The 22,292-nt window shown below is 35.4% G+C and overlaps 1 protein-coding gene across 1 annotated transcript in view; it reads left to right on the plus strand.

The window, feature by feature from the left end:
- Positions 1-22,292, plus strand: part of WDR72 (WD repeat domain 72) — a 212,871-nt gene that overhangs the window by 65,097 nt on the left and 125,482 nt on the right. The window contains exon 14 of the mRNA XM_065941562.1: positions 13,612-13,814. Coding sequence (XP_065797634.1) covers positions 13,612-13,814 — 203 coding nt within the window. The remainder of the gene's footprint in view (positions 1-13,611; positions 13,815-22,292) is intronic.

Here is a 22,292-nt window from a genome sequence, read left to right on the forward strand (position 1 = left end):
GCTCTGGCTAAAGAATAAGGAAAGGGAAATGGTTCCATAGAGTTAAGAACCCACCAAAGAACACTATCAACTTATCTCAGTAGTTCCAAAGGGCATTACTGCTTCTTAACCTCAATACTGTCAGTAGTGTCTAGTGATGAACTTGGATCATCTGAAAGATAAGCTACATTCTACATTTATCTTGTAAGTCTCCAGTAAATCATGGAATTATGTAGTATACTTCAGAAGTAGAAAAATATTTAAAAATGAAATACTTTAAGGCCAGATGGATTGGAATCTTCATCATCTTTTATATGACCTGTTGAAAAATTTCCTGACTACCTCACCAGTCAAACACTTTCTTCAATTATCTTCTCCTTATTGCCACCTTATTTAGTTTAAACTTAGCCCTGAAGATGCCATTCCTCATGGTCTGTGGTGGAAATGTAACACCACTCCTTGGCATTCTTCTTGCCTTTCCTAGCTTTTAGTCAAAATACCTTCCCTAACCACTTCCTCAACCACAGGACACACAAATACCCTGAAATTCATCCTTTTTCAACCTCAGTTTTGTGTACCTTCCTGCATTAAGAATTAAATAAGATGTGTATTAAGTGCTAAGCAAAGCTGAAAATATACTCAATTAATGATAGCTAATGGCAATTTTGATGATGATGATAGGAGGAGAAAAAATGTACTTTACATATAATTCCTTCTGAAATAATCAAGAGTGTTAAAAGGCATTGCTTTAAAAGATTTTTTAAAAATATGAACCATTTAAAAAGTCTTATTGAATTTGTTACAATATTGCTTCTGTTTTATGTTTTGGTTTTTGGGCTATGAGGCATATGGAATCCCAGCTCCCTGACCAAGGTTCAAACCCTCACCCCCTGCCCTGGATGGCAAAGTCCCAAACACTAAATGGCCAGGAAAGTCCCAGGCAATTTTTGAGGTGTATATTAAAGCTCAGTCTCAGGTATTTAGTGAATCTCTTCATGGTTCCTAATACTCAGAGAATGAGGTAGAAAGGAGTTATTAAAAAGTATGAAATGTCTAGCCAGGCTTCACATTTATTTTTATGACTTTACACAATTATGTATTTAGTTATTTATTTTGCTTAAGAAGCAGACTTTCACTTGTAAGATAGTGGAAACAACAACAAAATTTGAAATCTAAATCTGTCTAAAGTAAAAGTACCGCCACAAGTACTAGTTGCATTAGTTTCCTGTTGCTGCGTAAGAGATCATCATAAATTTAGCAGCTTGAAACAACACCCATTCATTAACTCACAGTTCTGTAAGTCCAGGTGAGCTCAACCAGGTTCTCTGCTTAGGGTTGAATTCAAGGTTCAGTTAACTGGACTGTGAACTGGAGGCTTTTGGGAAGAATTCAGTTCTATGCTCATTCAGTCCTGGGCAAAATTTAGTTCTTTACGGTTACAGGTCAGAGGTTCTTTGCTAGCTGTAGGTGCTGTTACTCCTCCAGGCCACTCCCTGATTCTTCTTCCTCGCTCCCTTTATCTTCAAAGTCCTCAATGACAATTGGCTTCCTTCTTATGCTTTTAAATCTCTCTGATGTACCCCTCTTCTATCAGCTGGAGAAAAATGGCTATTTGGCCTGGCCCACTTGAATAATCTCCCTATTTTAAGGTCTGCAAATCAGAAACTTTAATTATAAATGCAGTGTTACTTTTTGCCATGTAACAACATAATCACTGAAGTGCTATCATGTATTCACAAGGGAAAGATTCACTTAAGGATGAGGTTATTGGGGATTATTCGTAGAATTCTACCTATCATATTAGTGTTCAGTTAGGATAGTGTTTGGAATGGAAGAATGAAGAGACAGGAGAAGCTTTTTGTATAGCTGGGTACAAAAACATGATGTGAAGTTGTATAAGTGGAGGCATGGGGTGCCAGAACTACAGTAAAGGTACAGAGAATTGGTGCTGACATGCCTGCTGGAGGTTTGGTCACCCATTCTTTGCCTGAAGGAAACCATTGCCATATACCAAGGAGAAATTGATTGCAATTAAAAAGTTTCTGTCCTCCCATGACCATCAGGCCCCTCAAACAAAAAAGTGACTTTCCATGTGACTCCACCCTCACCCAGCCAACATCTTATTCAAGAGACTGTTCCCTGATTTTTCCTTATCCAATACTCTTCATTTTTCCCTGCAAAATTCCAGATCAATTCAGTCAGATATTTACCTAATTAAATTAATTGACAACAGAAGTGAATAAATGATAGAGTCAAATCTCTCAGAATATTGTATCCTCTAAGTAAAATAATCTTCAACCAAGAAAATGAGGGAAAAAAGACTATTTCTGAAATATTTTAAAAGTAAAAAAATAAGCATACCTAAAATAAGCAGGTTGGATGACATTTTGTAATAATTAGAAGCAGTACAATTTTAATGTTTTGTATATAACAGGTAATTTTAAACTTAAATATAATCTTTGTATCATTATATAGAAATACATTTCCATAAATATTCACTTCTTAAATTGGTTTTAAAATTATATGAAGTCTTAGAATGAGGTTAAAAATTAAAATTTAGTCATAGTAGTTTCCATGATGTTAGCACATGTTTAAAAAGAAGGAATATTTGATAAGTAAATACCTTTTCCAAAAAACTCTGCCTTCAAATTTGTTTAAAATTAATGTGTTATTTGTAATCCTTATATATCTCAGCAACTTCAAACCTCAATGTATTTTGATTGTTTTTTTCTTTCACCCCACCCCCACTCTCACCCCATTATTCTGTTTTTCTAGAGGTCAACGGTCAGAATAGATGTGAGGGTTGAGGTGGCCCAGCTGATAAATCCCAGTGTTGCTCTGAATGTGCTAGAGGCAGTGGCAGAGCGGGGGTTAAGGTCGTGGTGGTCAGAGACTTTGTGAAAATGTATTCTATATACCCTTAAGGTGTAGAAGGTTGATGTGAAGCCAATCATGAGTTTATCATATTAAGACTTCTATATAGAACAAAATGAGTCATGTCCTTGGCAATCTATTTTACAGCTGAATTTATTCATATACATTTAGGAGTGACGGTGCATGCCTTTATGCCTAATTTAATGTTTTCAGATCCATTTCCTATTCCCACCCTTCCCTTATTTTCTAGTTAGCTAAGTTTGATACCTCCAGGGTCCCCCGTCCCTGGTCAGAACCCCCATCAGTTATACATTTTCGGGAGTAAGATGCAGTAACTGTGAAATGGTTTTGTTAGGAAGAGGGCACCAGGTCGATCTCCATACACTTCTGTGAACAAAGCAATGAACTTCACGTGTAACTGAAGATAAATGGTAAATCTCACAACAGACCCAGTGGTCAAATGCCTTGATACGTGGAATTTGATTATAGCTGTCAGTAAGCTGTTTTGTTGAAACCTGATTTTATTAATTTGACTACTAAATTTGGTAGCGAGGCCATTATTGCAGCCTATTCTCTTCGGGAGACAGTCAATTTGAAGTATAACTCCCCTCTTAATTACTGCCTGATATTGTGGTGGATTCAGTTAGAAATGCCTACCTGATGTAGAAAAAGGACCTAAGTCTATGAGGTGTCCACTCACATGTTCTCACTATTAAGCTTTAGTCATATAAGTATAATTTACATTAATTGCTAATCACGAGATATGAATTATTTACCAAATTCTGATCTTTCACAATCCCACAATAAGCAGCACAACATGTAATTGATAAAATTTTTGATTAAATAAGTTGTTTAAAATTTGTTGGTTTACAATATATGTGATATTAGTGTGCTAGGAGGAATTTATGTTTCTGTAATAATACTATTTTTACACTGTTCTTCTGAAGAAAAACACCATGAGTTATAATAAATTATCTACTATCTCAATTTTATTTACATAAATTTTTAAGTAAGCAAAATATTTATGTAAAATGCAGTTAGAAAGCTAACCCATCTGAGTATTGTTTTTGAATCTTAATTTATTCACTATTTGCAGATGTATTCATCAAGTAACTATGTTTTGTTTTGTAACCATTTCTGTCTGTTTTGAGATTATAGGTATTGGTTTTCTTATAGACTTAGCTGACCTAGTTGTTAAGTTGTTGAACAAAGTTTATCTGGTTGGGGTTTTTAAACATGTAATTTAAAGCTACTCATTAGTTGGTAGCAGGCTATGATAATTTTGTTGATTTTAGAAAACACATATTAGTGGGAGTTGAAAAATGTTTAAATAGAAGATAACAAATATTTAAAATATGGGAAGATTATAAGAGAAATAAAATAAAGGGAGCAATCTCTGCTTCTTTGGAAGGGAATCAAAGTGTAGAATATTACCTCTCCTTCCTTTTCTTTATGTAGATATTCAAGTCTATGACATATAAGGGATATTTTATCATCTGAATGTATTCTCTTTATCCTCTGCCGTGTTCTGTCACTATTGAGGGCAGCAGCCTTCCTGGTACATATGTCTTGATTTAAAATAGATTGGTACTTCAGAATCAGATTTCATAACAGGCATATTAAAAAGTTTTTGTTTGCCCTATTTAAAAACAAAACTAAACAAAAAACTATAATTTCCTATAAATATTGACAATCCCAATGCACTTAAAATATGACTGTATTTTTACAACACACTGATTTACAACAATTTCTGAATTTTCTCTTTCCTTTCCTCTCTGTGTGCAGAAAACTGCTAAAGGTTTTATACTGGTCTCTTGACAAATCTCACTCCATACTCTCTTGAAGATGAAGATGACATTATTTCATTGGGATTTAATCCTCACTCATCTGCTGATAATGCTTAAGCCTTTGTCTCTCTGCTCTGATCACTATCTGGAACTGCACATGTTAACTCTGCATGTCTGCTTGAATGGAAGCAGAAACAACTCTGATGCACCCTCTTTATTAAGGCCATTTAGGCAGCAAGCGATGGGCTACTCCACAGGTCAAGTTAAAATATGTCATTCAGAGACTTACTTGTGCTTCCAGTCCCAGATTCTTGGGAATCAGGAAAGACTTGGCCACATTGCTGAGACCTGGGTCAGGCATCAGGCATGTAAATGCTGCTTTTCCCAGTGTTAGTTCCTCCTGGATTCTAGGGTTGATGTTTATAATGGGCATAATTTGGTGTTTCTTTTTCTGTCACACTGAGACCATGGCATGCTCTGATGATTTCATAGCCACCTCCTTCTGCTGCTACAAAAAAACAGTAAAATTTGGTTTATTTATTCAGTGAGCCCATGTTGAACTCTGCTTTCCAAAAAGAATTTAGCACTTAGTAGGGAGATAACCCTGAATTTAACTAGCAAATAAAATATACCAATTACAAATGTGTTAAGATCTACAAAATAAAGAAGCTGAGACAGAAAAAGCAATGCATCAGAAGAGAATTTACTTTAGAAGAGCCTCTCTGAGGAGGTAAGGATTTAAGCTACTACTTAAGGAGAAAGATGGAGCTAGCAGGAAAGAATTTATTTTCAAAGATCTCCCACCCCACATTGGTAATCATAACTTCATTCTCTTAAGTCTGTGAGTCTGTTGTGGGAGAGGGATAGTTAGCAAGTTTGGGATAGACACATACACACTGCTATATTTAAAGTGGATAACCAGCAAGGACCTTTTATAGCACATGGAACTCTAGTCAATGCTATGCGGCAGCCTGGATGGAAGGGGAGTCTGGAGAATGGAAACATGTACGTGTATGGCTGAGCCCCTTTGCTCTTCACCTGAAATTACCACGACGTTTTTAACTGGCTATACCCCAAGACAAAATAAGAAGTTTAAAAAAAAGAACTTCTTTTTAAAACAAACCAAAAAAAGATCTAATTTGTGAACAAGGGGAGGATGACACGGGAGGAAGCTGGGGCAAGAATATGACTTGTGGGTCAAGGAGTTTGTATTTAATCCCAAGTGTAGCCACCGTGAAAAATCATTAGCCACATTGCTGATGTCATATAATCCACTAAGAAGTATTAATCTAGCCTTTAATTTAGGCCAGACTCCTGCCTGGTTTACTGAGGAGGATTAAAAAGTAAGGCAAATGTAATAATCCTACTCTGATTTTGATTATAATCTACCCTGAGAGGCAAGGAGGAGTTTTGAGTTACAGGTAGGAGGCAGAGGAGACCACACTGCTCTTATGCCCAGTGAGCTCAGGCCTGGAGTCAGGCAGATCCTAGAGCCACAGAACTGAACAGGTTTTAAACTGCTCACAAGGGGCTGGGTAAGAGCCCTCTGACAGGAGAGGAGGCCGTCAGATAGCACAGCACCCACTGTGTGCCAGAACCTATCCTGAGACGTTCCACACATCTACTCAACCTAATTCCCTGTGAGGTAGCAATGCTTAAGATCCCCATTGCACAGATGAGGAAACTGAGGCACGGGAGTGTAAAATGACTTGCCCAAGACCACACGACACGAAAGGGTAAAGCCAGGATTCAAGTGAATGGCAGGCTGGCGCTGAGTCTGCTTTTACCGATCATGCAGTGATGTCTCGGGCTGTCAGCTTTGGCAGATAGAGAGGACATCAGCTAGACACACAGTTGCAAAGGGGGCCACAGAGCACGTTTTGGTGTAAAATGTAATTTAGTGATGTTTCACATTTGGTGAAAATGTGACTAAAGATGTTCTGCAGTGTCTTCACTAAGTGATGAAAGCAGGCTGTACATGTGGAAATATTGTCAATATGGACCTAGGCTCTGCAAAGAGGCTCGGCTGTTTCTCACGTTTCTCTGCGCTGGCTTCTTGAGGAATATGTAATTCTGGATCAGTGATAACTGCCTGGAATACTGGCCAGGGCCATCTTTTCTTCACTTTCTGTTAGCATACTAATTTTTCTAAGCTCTCTTATGATTGTTTCCATTCTCTAATGTACTATAATGTAACTATATGTAACTATACAGTTAGGATTAAAACAATTGTATAAAAACGCATTAAAAACTAAGCAATAGGGGAAAATGTAAGATATTTATGAAAGGTATTTTATACAATGAATATTTTATGAGGAGTAGATTTTATGGTATTTTTTACACAACATCTACTTTGAGGAAAGAAATGGTATTGTGACTTTCAATAATATTTAACTCAAATGTGTCCCTACATCATATTCAGATGAACCCAAATGAAGATTAGGTGTGAGTTAAATCATATTCTTGATGGAGTACAGTGCAAAAGGAAAAAAATCCTAATTATCATGGAGTTCACTTTGGAGAAGGGAATGGCTACCCACTCTAGCAGTCTTGCCTAGAGAATTTCATGGACAGAGGAGCCTGATGGGTCACAAAGGCTTGGACACGACTCAGAAACTAACCCTTTCACTTTTCACTTTTTTTTTTTTCACTTTGAAAAAGAAAGGTTCCTCTTAAATTAGAAGTTGAATTAAGCAGTTTCATAAGCCTTCAGTTTCTGATACTTTAGGCAGTAGTGACTATTCTAGGCAGTAGTGACTATTCTGTTCTTGCCAAAGGCAGCTTATTAGAGTTGAAAAGCCATCCTGTGTTCAACCTCCTTTGGGTCATGCCCTCTCCTATACATTAACAATTTAAGTATATCACTGAACTTATGTTCATAATTTCAGAAATATGTCCCATAATTTCAGAAATATATCGAAAGGAATATTCTGCATCAGAAGTGATTTATCCATGATATACTGCTATTATTGTTCAGTTGCTAAGTCGTGTCCAACTCTCTGAGATCCCATAGACTGTAGCAGGTCAGACTTCCCTGTCCTCCACTATCCTCTGGAGTTTGCTCATATTCATGTCCATTGAGGTGGTGATGCTATCTAACCATCTCATTCTCAGTTGCCCTCTTCTCCTTTGCCTTCAGTCTTTTCCAGAATCAGGGTCTTTTCCAATGAGTCAACTCTTGGCCTCAGGTGGCCAAAGTATCAGAGCTTCAGCTTCAGCATCAGTCCTTCCAATGAATATTCAGGCTTGATTTCCTTTAAGATGGCTGGTTTGATCTCCTTGCAGTCCAAGGGACTCTCAAGAGTCTTCTCTAATACCACAGTTCAAAAGCACCAATTCTTCAGTGCTCAGATTTCTTTATGATCCAGCTCTCACGTCTGTATATGACTGCTGTAAAAAATCATAGCTTTGACTTTGACTATACACAACTTTTTGGAAAAAATGATGTCTCTGTTTTTTAAAACACTGTCTAGGTTTGCCATGGCTTTTCTTCCAAGGAGCAAGCATCGTTTTATTTCATGACTGCAGTCAAAATCCACAGTGATTTTGGAGCCCAAGAAATTAAAAATTTTATGTCACTGCTTCCACTTTTTCCCCTTCTATTTGCCATGAACTGATGGGGCCAGACGCCCTGATCTTAGTTTTTAAAGTTGACTTTCAAGCCAGCTTTTTTCACTCTCCTCTTTCGCCATCATGATACATTAATCAAGATCTAATCAGGAGAGAGAAATGACATAGTAATTTGAACAGAAATCATTTAACATTAAAAATTAGTAACCACCATAAAGAATTTCAGTAGGAGGAATAGGTTAATAAGAACTAAAGAAAACTCTAAAGAATATAGGAATAGTAGATCTAAGGAGCAGTCATTACTCAGCAGCTGAGATAACTGCCCAAGGAAGCGCTTGCCCCACCCCCAAGCTAAGATCCTGACCTTGCTGGAGGAGGTCACAGCTGAGGTCACTGAATGGTAGAGGAGCTGCTGTGGTGTGGTGTAACTTGCCAGAAATATGCCCACTAGGGGACTAGGGAAAGCAGTTCACAGGCAGATGCCTCGCTGGAGGCACTCTGCTATAAAACCAGGCAGAGACTGTGCCAAGTGAAGCTGCTATCTGCTGGCTGACATGCACTGCAGGAGCCTGGTTCTGGGGAAGAAGCCAGCCAGGCTGCCCCAGATCAGAGAAGAAAAACCCTTTCTTCTACTAGGTCCTTACAGCACCCTTTTATCTACAAAGGTTAACACTGCACCCGCTATTAAAGGAAAAATATTTAAAAAACCCATATCCATTTTCAGAGCAGACAATTAAGTGTGAATTTAGAACTAAGAGTCAATAAATTGGTAACTGGAATACATGGGAATCCCTGTCTTTCCACTGTCAGGGTTTTGATGAAAATTATTGTTCTGAATTTATTAGAAAATCAGCTTAAAATTTTCAGAATGCAATTTATGGGTTCTGATATATTAAGGTCTTTAATCCATTTTGAGTTTATTTCTGTGATTGGTGTTAAGTAGTGTTCTAATTTCATTCTTTAAGGTGTAGCTGCCCAGTTTTCCCAACACTGCTTACTGCAGAGATTGTCTTTTTCCCATTGTATATTCTTGTCTCTTTTGTCATAGATTAATTGACTATAAGTGCATGGGTATACTTCTGGATTCTCTATCATGCTGCATTGATCTATGTTTCTGTTTTTGTGCCAGTAACATACTGTTTTGGTTACTGTAGTTTTATACTATAGCCTGAAGTTAGGGGGTCATGATTCCTCCTGCTGTATTCTTCTTTCTCAAGATTGTTTTGGCTATGTTCAGATTCTTCTGTATTTCCATACAAATTTTAAGATTATCTGTTCTAGTTCTGTGAAAAATGTCCTTCATATTTTGATAGGGATTACATCGAATCTGTAGACTGCCTTGAGGAGTATAGTCATTTTAACAATATTCTTTCAACCCAAGAATAAGGTGTATCTTTCTATTTAGGTCATCTTCAATTATTTTTTTCAGTGTCTTTTTTTAACAGTTTTCTGAATATAGGCCTTTTACCTCTTGAGATAGGTTTATTCCTAAGTATCTTATTATTTTTGATATGACAATAAATGAGATAGTTTCCTTTATTTCTCTTTCTGGCAGTTCATTGTTACTGTATAGAAATGCAACAGATTTCTGTGTATTAATTTTGTATCCTGCAAGTTTACTGATTTCATTGATGAGCTCTTGTAGTTTTCTGGCGGCATCTTTAGAATTTTTTATGTATACTATCACATCATTTGTAAACAGTGACAGTTTCTTTCTTTCTTTCCTTAGGATTTCTATTTTTTTCCTCTTATGCTGTGCCTAGGACGCTGACATAAATCACAGCAAAACTGTTTTTGGATCTGTCTCCTAAAGCAAGGAAAATAAAAGCAAAAATAAACAAATGCAACCTAATTAAACTTAAAATCTTTTACAGCAAAGGAGATCATAAACAGACAAAAAAACAACTTACTGAATGGGAGAAAATATTTGCAAATAATATGACTGAAAAGGGGTTAACATCCAACATATATAAACAGCTCATACAAGTCAACATTAAAAAATGGGTTAAAAAATAGTCAAAGAACAGAGTAGACATTTTCCCAAAGAGAACATGTAGATGGCCATACACATGAGAAGATTTTTCAACACTGCTAATCATCAGGGAAATGCAAGTCAAAACCACAATGAGATATAACCTCACACTTGTCAGAATGCCTGTCATGAAAAAAAGACCACAAATAACAAATTTTGGCAAGGATCTGGAGAAACGGGAACATTTGTGAACTGATGTTGGAAATGTAAATTAATGCAATGACTGTAGAAAACTGTATGAAGTTTCTTAAAAAGCTAAAAATAGAACTACCATGCGTGCGTGCTCAGTCACTTCAATCATGTCTTACTCTTTGCAACCCCATGAACTGTAGCCTGCCAGGCTCCTCTGTCCATGGGTTTCTCCAGGCAAATATACTGGAGTGGGTTGCCATTGCCTTCTCCAGGGGATCATCCCAACCCAAGGATCGAACCCACTTCTCCTGCATCTCCTGCATTGCAGGTGGATTCTTTACCAACTGAGCCACCTGGGAAACCAGAATTACCATATGACCCAATAATTCCACTCCTGGGCATATATCTGAGAAAAACAAAATCACTAATTTGAAAAGATACACGCTCCTCGATGTCCATAACAGCTTTATTAACTGCTGATATACAGAAACAACCTAAATGTCCATCAACAGATGAAAGAATAAAGAAAATGTGGCATATACATACAATGGAATACTACTCCAGCCATAAAAAAGAATGAAATTTTGCCATTTTCAACAATATAGATGGAGTTGGAGGGTATTATGCTAGGTGAAATAAGTCAGACATAAAAAAACAAATACTGCATGATATCACTTATATAGAATCTAAAAAACACAACGAACTAGTAAATATAATGTAAAAGAAGCAAACTCACAGATATAGACAACAAACTAGTGGTTACCATTGGGGACAGGTTAGGAGAAAGAAGCTATATAGGTGTAGGGGATTAAGAGGTACAAACTATTAGGTATAAAATAAATTACAAGTATATATTGTACAACCCAGGGAACATGCCAATACTTTATAATAACTATAAATTGAGTATAATCTTGAAGAATGGTGAATCACTATATTGTACACCTGTAACTTATAAAATATCATATACCAACTGTACTTCAATTAAAAAGGAAAAACAGAAAGTAGATATGCCTTGAAGAATGTCATTATAATTAAGCAAATACATTTTTTGCAGCCATTTGAGAATAAAAAGACAATCATTTGTCTATGGTAGCTTTTGAAGAAATCAACTCACTCTAACCACTCTCCTTACCACATTTGTGCTTCAACTAGTTCTTTGAAACAAAATAATCTAATCATCCTGCATGCTAAGTCCCTTTAGTCATGTCCAACTCTGTGTGACGCTATGGACTGTAACCTGCCACGCTCCTCTGTCCATGGGATTCTCCTGGCAAGAATACTGGAGTGGGTTGGCAGACCCTTCTCAAGGTGATCTTCCCCACCCAGGGATCGAACCTCCATCTCTTACATTACATCTCCTGCATTGGCAGGCGGGTTCTTTACCACTAGCGCCACCTGGGAAGCTGCTAATCATCTTGAATATTTAATAATTAGAGTGGGAACTATTGCTCACAAAATTAATTACTCCATATTTGTTAGAGTGGAAGGTTTTTATTTTGGAGTGGAAGGAACTTATGTGTTACTTTAAATATTATAACAAATTAATTTTCAGGTGTTCCTTGCCTCCGCACTACCATTAGATTCCATTAGATTCTCCGTAACTCCAGGGGGAGCAGGCTTGAGTCATTCTTTTTCACTCCATATTATAGTTTGAGTAGTCACAGAAAACTTATGAGAAAAAAATATCCATGGTGACATCATATTCAAAGAGACTCCTCCACAAAGACAGTGTATTTTAGATGTTTCAGCTACAAGTTCTGGAATGCAGTTATTTTTAGAAAGTAATAATAGCTGTAGTAATAACTGTTATCTTTGGTTTGAGAAACTCTTCTTATTGTCATCCTTAACAGAAAAGATTTTCTTGGTGTTGCTACCTGCTTTACTTGAAGGTGTATCTACCTTGATGGAAAAGGAAAGTCTAGAGAAGTAACATTTGTAAGATATATATGTTAAAGACATTAATTTATTAATGAAGAAATGTGGTAATGAAAAGATATCACAGTTGAAAGACCAGAGACTAAATTTCTGCCCAATATTTTAGCATAGTAGCTATTAATGATTCAGAATCCAAAGCACTAACTCAAGGTAGTTTGTTGCTGAAAAGGAAAGATACAGGAAGAGAGAAGGAGAAATGAATAAGGTTTGAACAATCATAAGCTTCAACTCTACCTATGTAATCTAAAGACATAGGGGTATAGAAGCATTATTTCTATTTTCTTATTGTAATTACTTTAAATTTATTTTTTCTTAATACTATCAATAAGAATGATCATTTTCCTTCTTTGCAAATATTATTGTACAACTGCTTCTTTCTTCATTGGTAGGAAAGGAATAATAATTAAAATTTTGTGTTTAGATTCTATGTACAGTTAATTTGCCTTCACCAGTTTACTTAATAGGATATAGGGTATATATTTAATATAGTATAAGTAATAAAATGAATTCATAACTGATATGAGACAGTGGTCATGATTAATTGATATTTATCGAGATTTCATTGAGTGTTATGACAATGTATTTATAAAAACACTGTGAATTCTTTTTTGATACTTTCGCTCATTTTATACTTGTTTCTTTTAACTTTAAACTCCACTTTAATTAGTACCTTTAAATTCTGAAACTATAAGAATGGCAGAGAAGAGGTCAAAATAATTTTTTTCTCTCCTAACAGAATAAGAAATAAAAGCCAAAATGTATAAGCAACAGTATCAACAATACCATCACCAGCCACAAAACTCTAGAGAGGCCTGAACTGCTGAAGATGAAGGCATCAGGCATCTGCATTCTTATTCCCCCTATTCACTTAAATGCTGTATTGTCAATAGAATCATTTTAAGGTTGGGAACCCAAGCAAAGCACTGTGGATTCTCTGTTGTTTGTGAGTTGGAACACTAGGGGACAGCACTAAAGTATTCCATAGTTGTTTGTTATTGATCACTTGCATACTGTATAATAAGTAGGAGATTTTACTGTTAACGACTATTGAATGCTCTGTTGATTTCAGTGGACGAAAGAGCACAAAGAGGAATATGAGTGTCTCAAGTCTATAATTTTAGCCTTTATAAAACGATGATTTGATAATTTAGAGGAGGCTCCGGGCTGTCCTTTGGTTGCAAGGAGATAGTAAGGCATGATGACTGAAAGAATTGTGATTTTTCTGTTAAGAGTGGTTTCTTCTTTTCATTCTTTGGGGGTAAATATTTTGCATAAATTTTTATTTCTAATCTTGTTTTTCAGGCACTTTGGAAAGACATGAAACGGGAGAAAGAGCGAAGATTATTCTTAATTGTTGTGATGATTCACAACTTCCAAAGCCTGACTCTGTACTTCCAGTGGCCTCAGAGACACATAAGCACAGAAGTGTAGAACAGAGGTCTTCCAACTTGTCCCAGTTTGGGCCAATACCTTGCCCTGGTCTGCAGGCGGAGTCTTCATGTAAGGTAAGTTCAGATCAAGCTGCTGCTCACGGTAAACATTACCAACCCCAAGTAAGAAGTAATGTGCTTTCATCAATATATGCCCATTAAAAATCAGCACAAAGATAACAACTCAGAGATGATTGTATCTACCAGACATGCCTTCCAAGCAATCTTGGGTAAATTGGGATAAGTTTTTGAGTGATTATTATTTTTGAATGAGTATAGCATTCTTTTTTTGATGAAGACATGTTCTGGCTTAACAATATTGAGCCCATTTTATATGAATTCTTGGATTATAGATGGTTTTTAATGAAAGGGGAGTGGAAACCTATATTGCGTGGTCTGGTTCCTTTTTTTTTTCCACACAACTCCATCATTGTTTGTGGAGTTTGAGTTTCAAACACACTCCATCATTGTGTATTAAATAAGGCTTAAAATTCTGACATGCTGATGATCCTAGAGATGCTAAGTGTATCAAAAGAATTCAGTAATCTAATTTTCCTGATGTCTTTTTGTTTTCATTTGTGATAAGCAAATTAAGAGGTGAAATACCTAAGTGGAAAAAAAACCGATATATATATATATATGTAGTGAGAGGATGTGTCATCTTTCAGATGGCTGCTAAACTGTGCCTCAAAGCTGCAGGGGTGGGGGTGTAGGCACCAGCATATCAGCATCACCTTTTTAGGTTTAAAGACTAGATTTAGATTTTATCAGCGAGGTCAGTGTTTGTCAATCTTTTGAGAACTAAATCACACTAACCAAACACCCAAGAAATGAATACGTAAACTAGAATGACAGTTATTTAATTTACAATGATAAATATGACTGCAGTTCATTGCTCAGCACGGTCTCACTGTAGCAAAGCTACATAGCATAGGGGAGAATGAGGAGGTGGACTTTTAACAGAGGATTCCTTGATGGGTTTCAAGTCAGAGCCCTGAGCTCTTAAAGGCTAATGCAATGCTTGCTGTCACCCCATCAGGGTACTGTCTCTATTGGTCAAGACTGGTATACACTGAAAAATTTCTAAATTTTGATTTCCCTCTTCCAGATTCCATTTAGGCCACCTACTTTTATGCTTTCTCCTGCAGATGTTAAAACCAGCGATTTGGCTGCTTTTTTTTTTTTTTCCCATTTCTTTTTCTGTGAATATAATTGTTTTCAGATTTCCCAAATGTGTTTTTCATGTTCTTATTTAAAGAAATCATGGGGTTTTTGTTTGCTTTTTGGCCCTGTGTAGAAAGTGGGACCTTATTTCCCTGACCAAAGATCCAACCTGAGCCCCCTGCGGTGGAAGCTCAGAGCCTTAACCACTAGACTCCCAAGGAATTCCCAAGGAGTCATGTTTTATAAGGACAATTATATCAATATTCTAAAATTTTTAACATTCATAACTGAAGTTGAAAGTGATAGGGTCTTAGTCTCTCCTAAGTGGGAGATTGAACCACCCTTCTATTATGTATTTTAAGATGGAGGTAATCAAAGCCCAGTAAGTAAGACCCTCAGACTGCATGTATTCCATCTTAATGTGACTTTGTTGCTATTTGTTCACAATAGAATGTGTGTCTTATAGTGGAAATTATATGCTAGAACAGTAGATGGGAACTTGGATATGTCTCTTGACTCATGCATGTCAGGTGCCTAGGGTCTGTAGGAGCATATCTCATTTATCAAGTGCCTATTTTACTAGTTTAATTCCCAGAAGGTAAGATGATTGCTATTTCATTCAGTTTCTTGGAGGACTTCAGAGCTACCTTTTAGGTGGTGATAACTGTGTATATTTCTTTATGTAATTTTGTTTCTGTCTTTTGACTCCAAAAGGTAATAAAATCCTGGGGTCTTGTTTTCCTACTCTTAGGTTGATTCCAACTTTATTTCCTGGCTGCTACCCTTTACCTGGATGACTATAATCTCCAATTTTTACTCTCTACAGAGCTGGAGAATTGAATTAGACAGGACTATCACCTCCTTTGTTCTATATGCTATACTTCCCTTATTATTGAGCTAACTGTTAAGTAGAGATATTTTGATTTGTGCTTCTCATAAGTTATAGCTTCTCCAATTATGTACTGCATATCTTCATCTCATCCTCTTAAATTTAAGCCTTTAAGACTGTTTTATCTTAACTTTTTGGAGGGAGGGGGCTGTATCAGTTTAGTTGCAGCATGCAGGATCTTCAGTTATAGCATGCAAACTCTCATTTGCAGCATATGGGATCTAGTTCCCTGACCAGGGATCGAATTCCCCTACTTTGAGAGTGTGGAGTCTTAGCCACAGGGCCACAAGGGAAGTCCCTATCTTTTATTGATAACTTTGATAAGCATAAAATTTTAAGAATGCTTATAAATTCCCCATCCTCCTTTTTGTTAATATAATAAAATGCTTTATTAGTTTCCATAAGAAAAAAAGTCAGATTTAAAGAAGAGGGATTAAATCATACTCATTTTAGAGTTGGGGAAAAAGACAATAAGTCTGAAATTTAGAAATATGTAGGGTTACTGTGTATTTCAGAATTTTTTGATGTAGACTTCAGTGAGACACAAGTGAAATATTTTCAAATGGTACCATGAATTGTTTAAATGGAAGAACAACATGTAATATGTGTGGTGAGTTCTTTGTGTTTGGCAACATTTGGCATTTATTAGGATTCTGTATTCACTTTTCCTTCTTGCATTTGAAGAATGCATATAGATTTAGGGAAAGGTTTTAAAGAGAACAACAAATACAATAAAACATTTTAAAAATGGGTCCAATTTGACATGCTAGAGGAGTCGATTATGTGCAGCTAGATAAAGAAAAATCTTTGCGGCTAGGAGAGGGCCAGAGTCTTAAAGGATTTAAAGGAATACAATATCATATTAGTGATGGGGAACTGCTTTTCTCAGATTCTGCTGAGGATAAAATAAGATAGAAACTGTTTAAATTGCAGTGGGAGGAATTTAGCTTTAAGGTAGAAAATAAACAACCTTACTAAAATCATCTCTACATGGCAGAACTCTTTGTTAACCTCATCACATTTTAATGAGGGAAATCCTTTTTTGTCTATTAGTCAGTTGGTTGGTTTTAAATTTTTATTTCTGCACTTATTGTCTGTAAAATGAGTGAAAAAATAAATAAATAAACAGGATCTTTTAACTGCCACAAGTTAGACTTATTGTAATGTCCTGGAAATGTCTTAAAAAAAAAACCAAAAACTGATTTCCTGTAGAATGGGTCCCCAAAAGCTCCAACTGGTTGCTTACTTAAAGTTACAAGGTTTAATATGGCAGTCATTAATCATACATAGCTATTGAGCATTTGAAATTTGGCTAGCACCATATGTGAAAATGATATTTTGATATGTAGGCTTAAATAAAATATGTTACTAAAACCAATTTCACCTGTTTCCTTTTATTTTTTTCAATATGGCTATTAGGCATTTTAAAATTACACATGTAGTTTGCATTTTATTTATGTTGAAATATTTAGGGACAAATGTTGAATGAGACCACAGATAAGCGAACTTATTTGTAAAGGACCAGATGGTAAATATTTTAGGCTTTGTAGGCCATATTTTGCTATTTGAACCATTTAACTCAGTTAACACAGAAGCCACCATAGACAATTCTTAAACAAATGAATGTGGCTGTGCTTAGATAAAATTTTATTTACAAAAACAGGCAGTGGACCAGATTTAATACTCATTGTCCATATTTGCCAATTTCTGATCTAGTCAGCCCTTTCTAGACTTGGAAATCATGAGGCACTTGGAGGAGTACTGGCAAAACAGCCAATACCTACCATCTCCCTAGATATCTAAATTTGTAATAAAGCAACTTATCCCAGCTTCTTCTCCACTCTGAGGAATATAATCCAAAAGACCTTGTATCACTCTGTTCCCTGACAGCATTAATGGAATTCACATGTTTGAAAATCTGCCCTTTGTAGGAAACAAATGTGTGCATTATACTTCCTAATCCAAGTGAGATTTTTTAAAATAAAATTTTCTTTAAATAATGTAATTAAATATGCATCATTATCTAAATATATAAAATTGGTTATAAATAATCCATTTACATATCTTCCAATTAAGCTTTTGAGAAACATGTTTGGATTTTTTTAATCTTTAGTTGACTTTATAGTGATGCCTGTTTGGTGACATTTGCTGAAAAATCTTATTAGAGCTTTATCTTGCTACCTCCTGTAAAACACAGATGGTGTACTGGTAGGCCCCCAGTAGAGAACTGGATCCCAGTACTACTTATTACTTTAGTAAAGTGGAACATTAGTTCTACATTTTATGACACAAAAACATAATCAAAATGGAACTAGAGTTGTTTCTTGATGGTGGAATTTGAAATTTTCTCCTGAAAATTTATGTGTATCAATATGAAATAACAATCCATTGTGGAAATATTACATGTTGTAGATTAGTTCTGTTTTCACTAAACTATCTATAAGGTACTATCAAAATTGTTATTACAAAAAAAGAAAAAATAATATTTATTTGAAAATAAGTGTGTTATATAAGAATAAATCCTCTGTATAGAATGATAATTTTCACATTTTTGATTAGTAATTTTTAGTATATTTTTTTAATATAATAAGCAGGATATGACTATTTTTTTAATAGATAATATTTTGCATCAATTTTATATCATTTTAAAAGGGAACAGATTTTTATTACTAGACATATAAGCCCTTCATGAAAGCATAGGAGTCTGTCTATAAACATTGAATTAAGATTTTTGTTTGGAAGAGTTTGGTTTAGTGAATCCCAACTTAAAACTTAGTGCCTAAATGATATCACCATTCCTGGTGAGATAGAATAAAGAAATACAATAGAGGAGAAATACAGGCCATTTGCTTTTTGAACACATGTGAGGTGATGCAAGTCTTTAACAGAGTATAGCCATTTCTCATAAGCGTTTTATATATTAACTATCAAGTAAAAAAATTTCTGTAATGTGTAATTTTTTGTAGTTGTTTTATGAAGGATATCTCCTTTCTCACTTTGTGGCATGAGTTTAAGCACTTTTGATAGAAAGTTCCCTCAATGTTGAGGAAAACTCTGAAAAGCATATCTCAGCTTTGTTCCAAAACTAATTCAGGAGGTCTCCGAGTCTCTATGAAAACTAGGAGCGGCACTATTAAAATGAGTCCAGCTGTCTGCCTTGCACACAGAAGCAACCCTGGATTTCCTCACAGGACTTCAAAGCCTTGCTTGTATCTAAACATTTGTTGGCCATGTAAATCAAGGCACAAAAGGAAAATGCTTCTATTTCACGGTGCGCGGCTGGTCTGAGTCGGGCATTGTGCTGCACGTGCCGGTGGGGAGTGCCAGGAACAGAAGGGCGCTGTTCTGACTGTGTGACAAATGTAGTTAACACCAGATCCATATTAATGTTGTCAAGTTCCCTTGATGTATTTAAACAGATTTTAATTATTTTCAGCGTCCAAAGGCCTGAAATATATAGCCTAATAGTTCTTCAAAGAAAGCTTACTTAATGTGTGAATGTAAAACCTCTCATAAAAATGAAACTTTTATATTAGCCTTAGTCATTGACATAGGTTATTCATCAAGTCAGCAATTTGTGTGGCAAAGTGCCATTTGAATAGTGTATTGTTAGGCTACTTATGGTCCACTTGACAAGGGCTCTTGCTGTAAATAGTGCAATTTGACTCCAGCTGTTAAAGAGTGGCTTTGACAGCAGCCAAATAGAATGCAGATGCCTTACTGCACTGCCGAAAAATCAATATTGGGTTCTTGTTCACGGTAACCTGTTCTTTTCTCTTCTGTAGATTTATAAACGACTATCAGGGGTTTATAAGTGGGAGTTTAAATATTATTTTAAATGCAATTCTCTTTGAGTTTCAAATTAAGATGTGATAAACGGTTACAAGTACAGAGTTTTAAGATATTATTTCCACCCTCTGGTTCATGTTTAGTAACAATTACAGTTAAGTTGAATTTGGATTCTCCAGCTACAATAGAAAAGAATTAGTGTAAAACATGGGCTCAAAATTGTGTGCCTATTGTATATTGCCAGTGCAATTATTTCTTCTTTTTTATTTTCTTATCAATTTATCTTCAGTGTCCTCCCATCTTCTCTGTGTGTGTACCTTTTTGTATAGATGGCAGGGTTCTTTGTGGCTGTGCCCATAGCAACACCCACAGATGTTGACAGCAGTAATGTCCCCCGTGTTGTTGAAGATTTCCCTAAAGCAGAGTCTTGCTGGTTTTGAAGATTTTTCTAGCGGTTTTCAGCAATACAGGGTTGCTATGATACCTGACTGGCAGTAATAGATATTGAATCTGTTAATTACAGTAACCACACACAAGGACTTTTTTCATTTGGTTTTTCTGCTGTTGCTAGCTGTTATATTTAAGATACAGAAGAGGAAGTGAAATTATATACTCAAGATGAGAATATATTTCAAGAGTTTACTTTGAATCCTGATATTTAGTTTTAAAAAGTTCCTGGTATAAAAACCCTTCAGCTGACTGATGCAGATATAGTTTGCTTAAATTGCAAATATAATTTATTTAGATAATTACTAATTTTGACTGAATTTGATTTCGAATTTTTATTGTTTACTTGAGATGTCATTAAGTTTTCATTTAAGGTGTGCTAAGCAGGATTTGAAAGAGCTATCATTTTTAACATGAAAAAAGCTGGTATAATGAGTACTTTTTCAATTGCCTCTTTCAGTGAAAGCTGTTAAAATAGTTGTCTTCCTATTACTGACCAGCTCTGCATTTATTCAATTTGTGACTGAGATAGCAACTGAAAATTCATTAAGCTGATAATATAATTGTGTACTAAGACCTTTAAGGCTGATTCAAGGTCAGTGTTACTGTTTTTGTAATTGCTGATAGGCAGTTCTCATTTCTTCAAGAGGAAGCATTGGTTCTGCTTTGATTTTAGTTGATTTTACAAATTGTTATCTCTTCTGTTAATTCTAAAGTAAACCTTTTCACTGAATAAATGTTTATGTTATTCTTTAGTACTAGATTTAGCCTAGATATACCTCAGTAGCTTTTCCCACACCCCATGATATTAATCAACCCTATAAGAAACATGGAAATCTAGGATTATAACTTTCTTCTTTAATTAAATATTCCAATTTTAGTCATCAATTAACTTGTGGGTGAGGATTCCAGCTTGGAAATTTGAATAAAAGTTAAACATATCTGGCATTTTTATTTTGCATTTGGATTAATCTAGGGACAGAGTAGCATAATTTATTAAAGCATGCTTTTAAATTTGTCTCCATTATCATCAGTAGTTTTATGGACATATTTTAGAAAGTATGAACTATGTAATAATGTACACACCATATTACATACTCATAACCATTTAGAGACTTTTTGTTTCTCTCTCATTTCTCCTGTCCTTTCCTACTTTTCTTTCTTCAGTTGCAATCGAAAAACAAAAACAAAACCCTGTGACTTTCCAAAGTTGTTAAGGCCAGCTTCTTGTAGGATCTAAAGATCAACCTAGTCAACTTACTGAAAGAGGTCTGAATCTTCTGGGATGAAAAGTCACTTCAGTGGATTTGGATGTTCTGTTATTGAGCATATTTGCTGGTTAAAATGTGATGGTAAATGTTACCCCTTTACAGAAGCTTGGCGTTTCCTTGGTAACCAAGTCACTGTCTGACATCAGGAATATTCTCTGTTTATATCCCGTTTTTGATGATACCTTGAAGGGTAAAAAAATGAAGTTTGTAGAAATTCAGATTTTGAGTTTACTAAAAGAGTTAATGGCTTATAACAAGAAAGAAAACAAAGATAATAAAAACTTTCTTTTTGAAAGTTGTGATCATATCACTTACTGACTGAGAGTACCAACTGGACCCATTTAAAGGAATCCCAACAGGAGCACTAACTTCTGTACCAATGACTTATATCGAAACTGGCCCTAAGAGACCAACAAATGCAAACATGTAACATGAAGTGATTTTCATAAAAGAAAGCATCTATTCTCACAGAATATTTCCCCTAAGTTGCTAAAAACAAATTGTATTAAGACTTTAGCTTTATTCATTGGACTTAAAAGCATGAAATTTTTAAATAATATATCCAGCTAATATTCTCATCCAAGTTTCTGAACTGGGTTTTAATAGTGACATCCTAAAGGTACAACTAGTTCTCTGTATCTTCATATGGTATTCATGGCATTAAATACAAATAATGACATAAATTACATTATTTATAAGTTTTTACATATTATGAAGCTCATAATACTCTGGAAATAGTTGTTTTGTCCTAAATCGAAATATCCTGCCTAAGCTTTCAGTCCATGTATGATTATTCCTACCAGATATTTTTAAAATGGTCATAAGAGGCTGCTAGGTAGCAAGGCCTTTCTTATACACATGTTTAACTTCATGCACATCCAAATAAAACTAAAAATTTTATTTTGTTGTTGTTTTCACATAATGTCTGGGACATGATGGTTTTTATTTTATTTTTTATAACAATTGTTTCAGTTCAGTTCAGTCACTCAGTCA

The sequence above is a fragment of the Muntiacus reevesi genome, chromosome 7 (assembly GCF_963930625.1).
Source record: "Muntiacus reevesi chromosome 7, mMunRee1.1, whole genome shotgun sequence".
In the NCBI taxonomy this organism is placed as follows: Eukaryota; Metazoa; Chordata; class Mammalia; order Artiodactyla; family Cervidae; genus Muntiacus; species Muntiacus reevesi.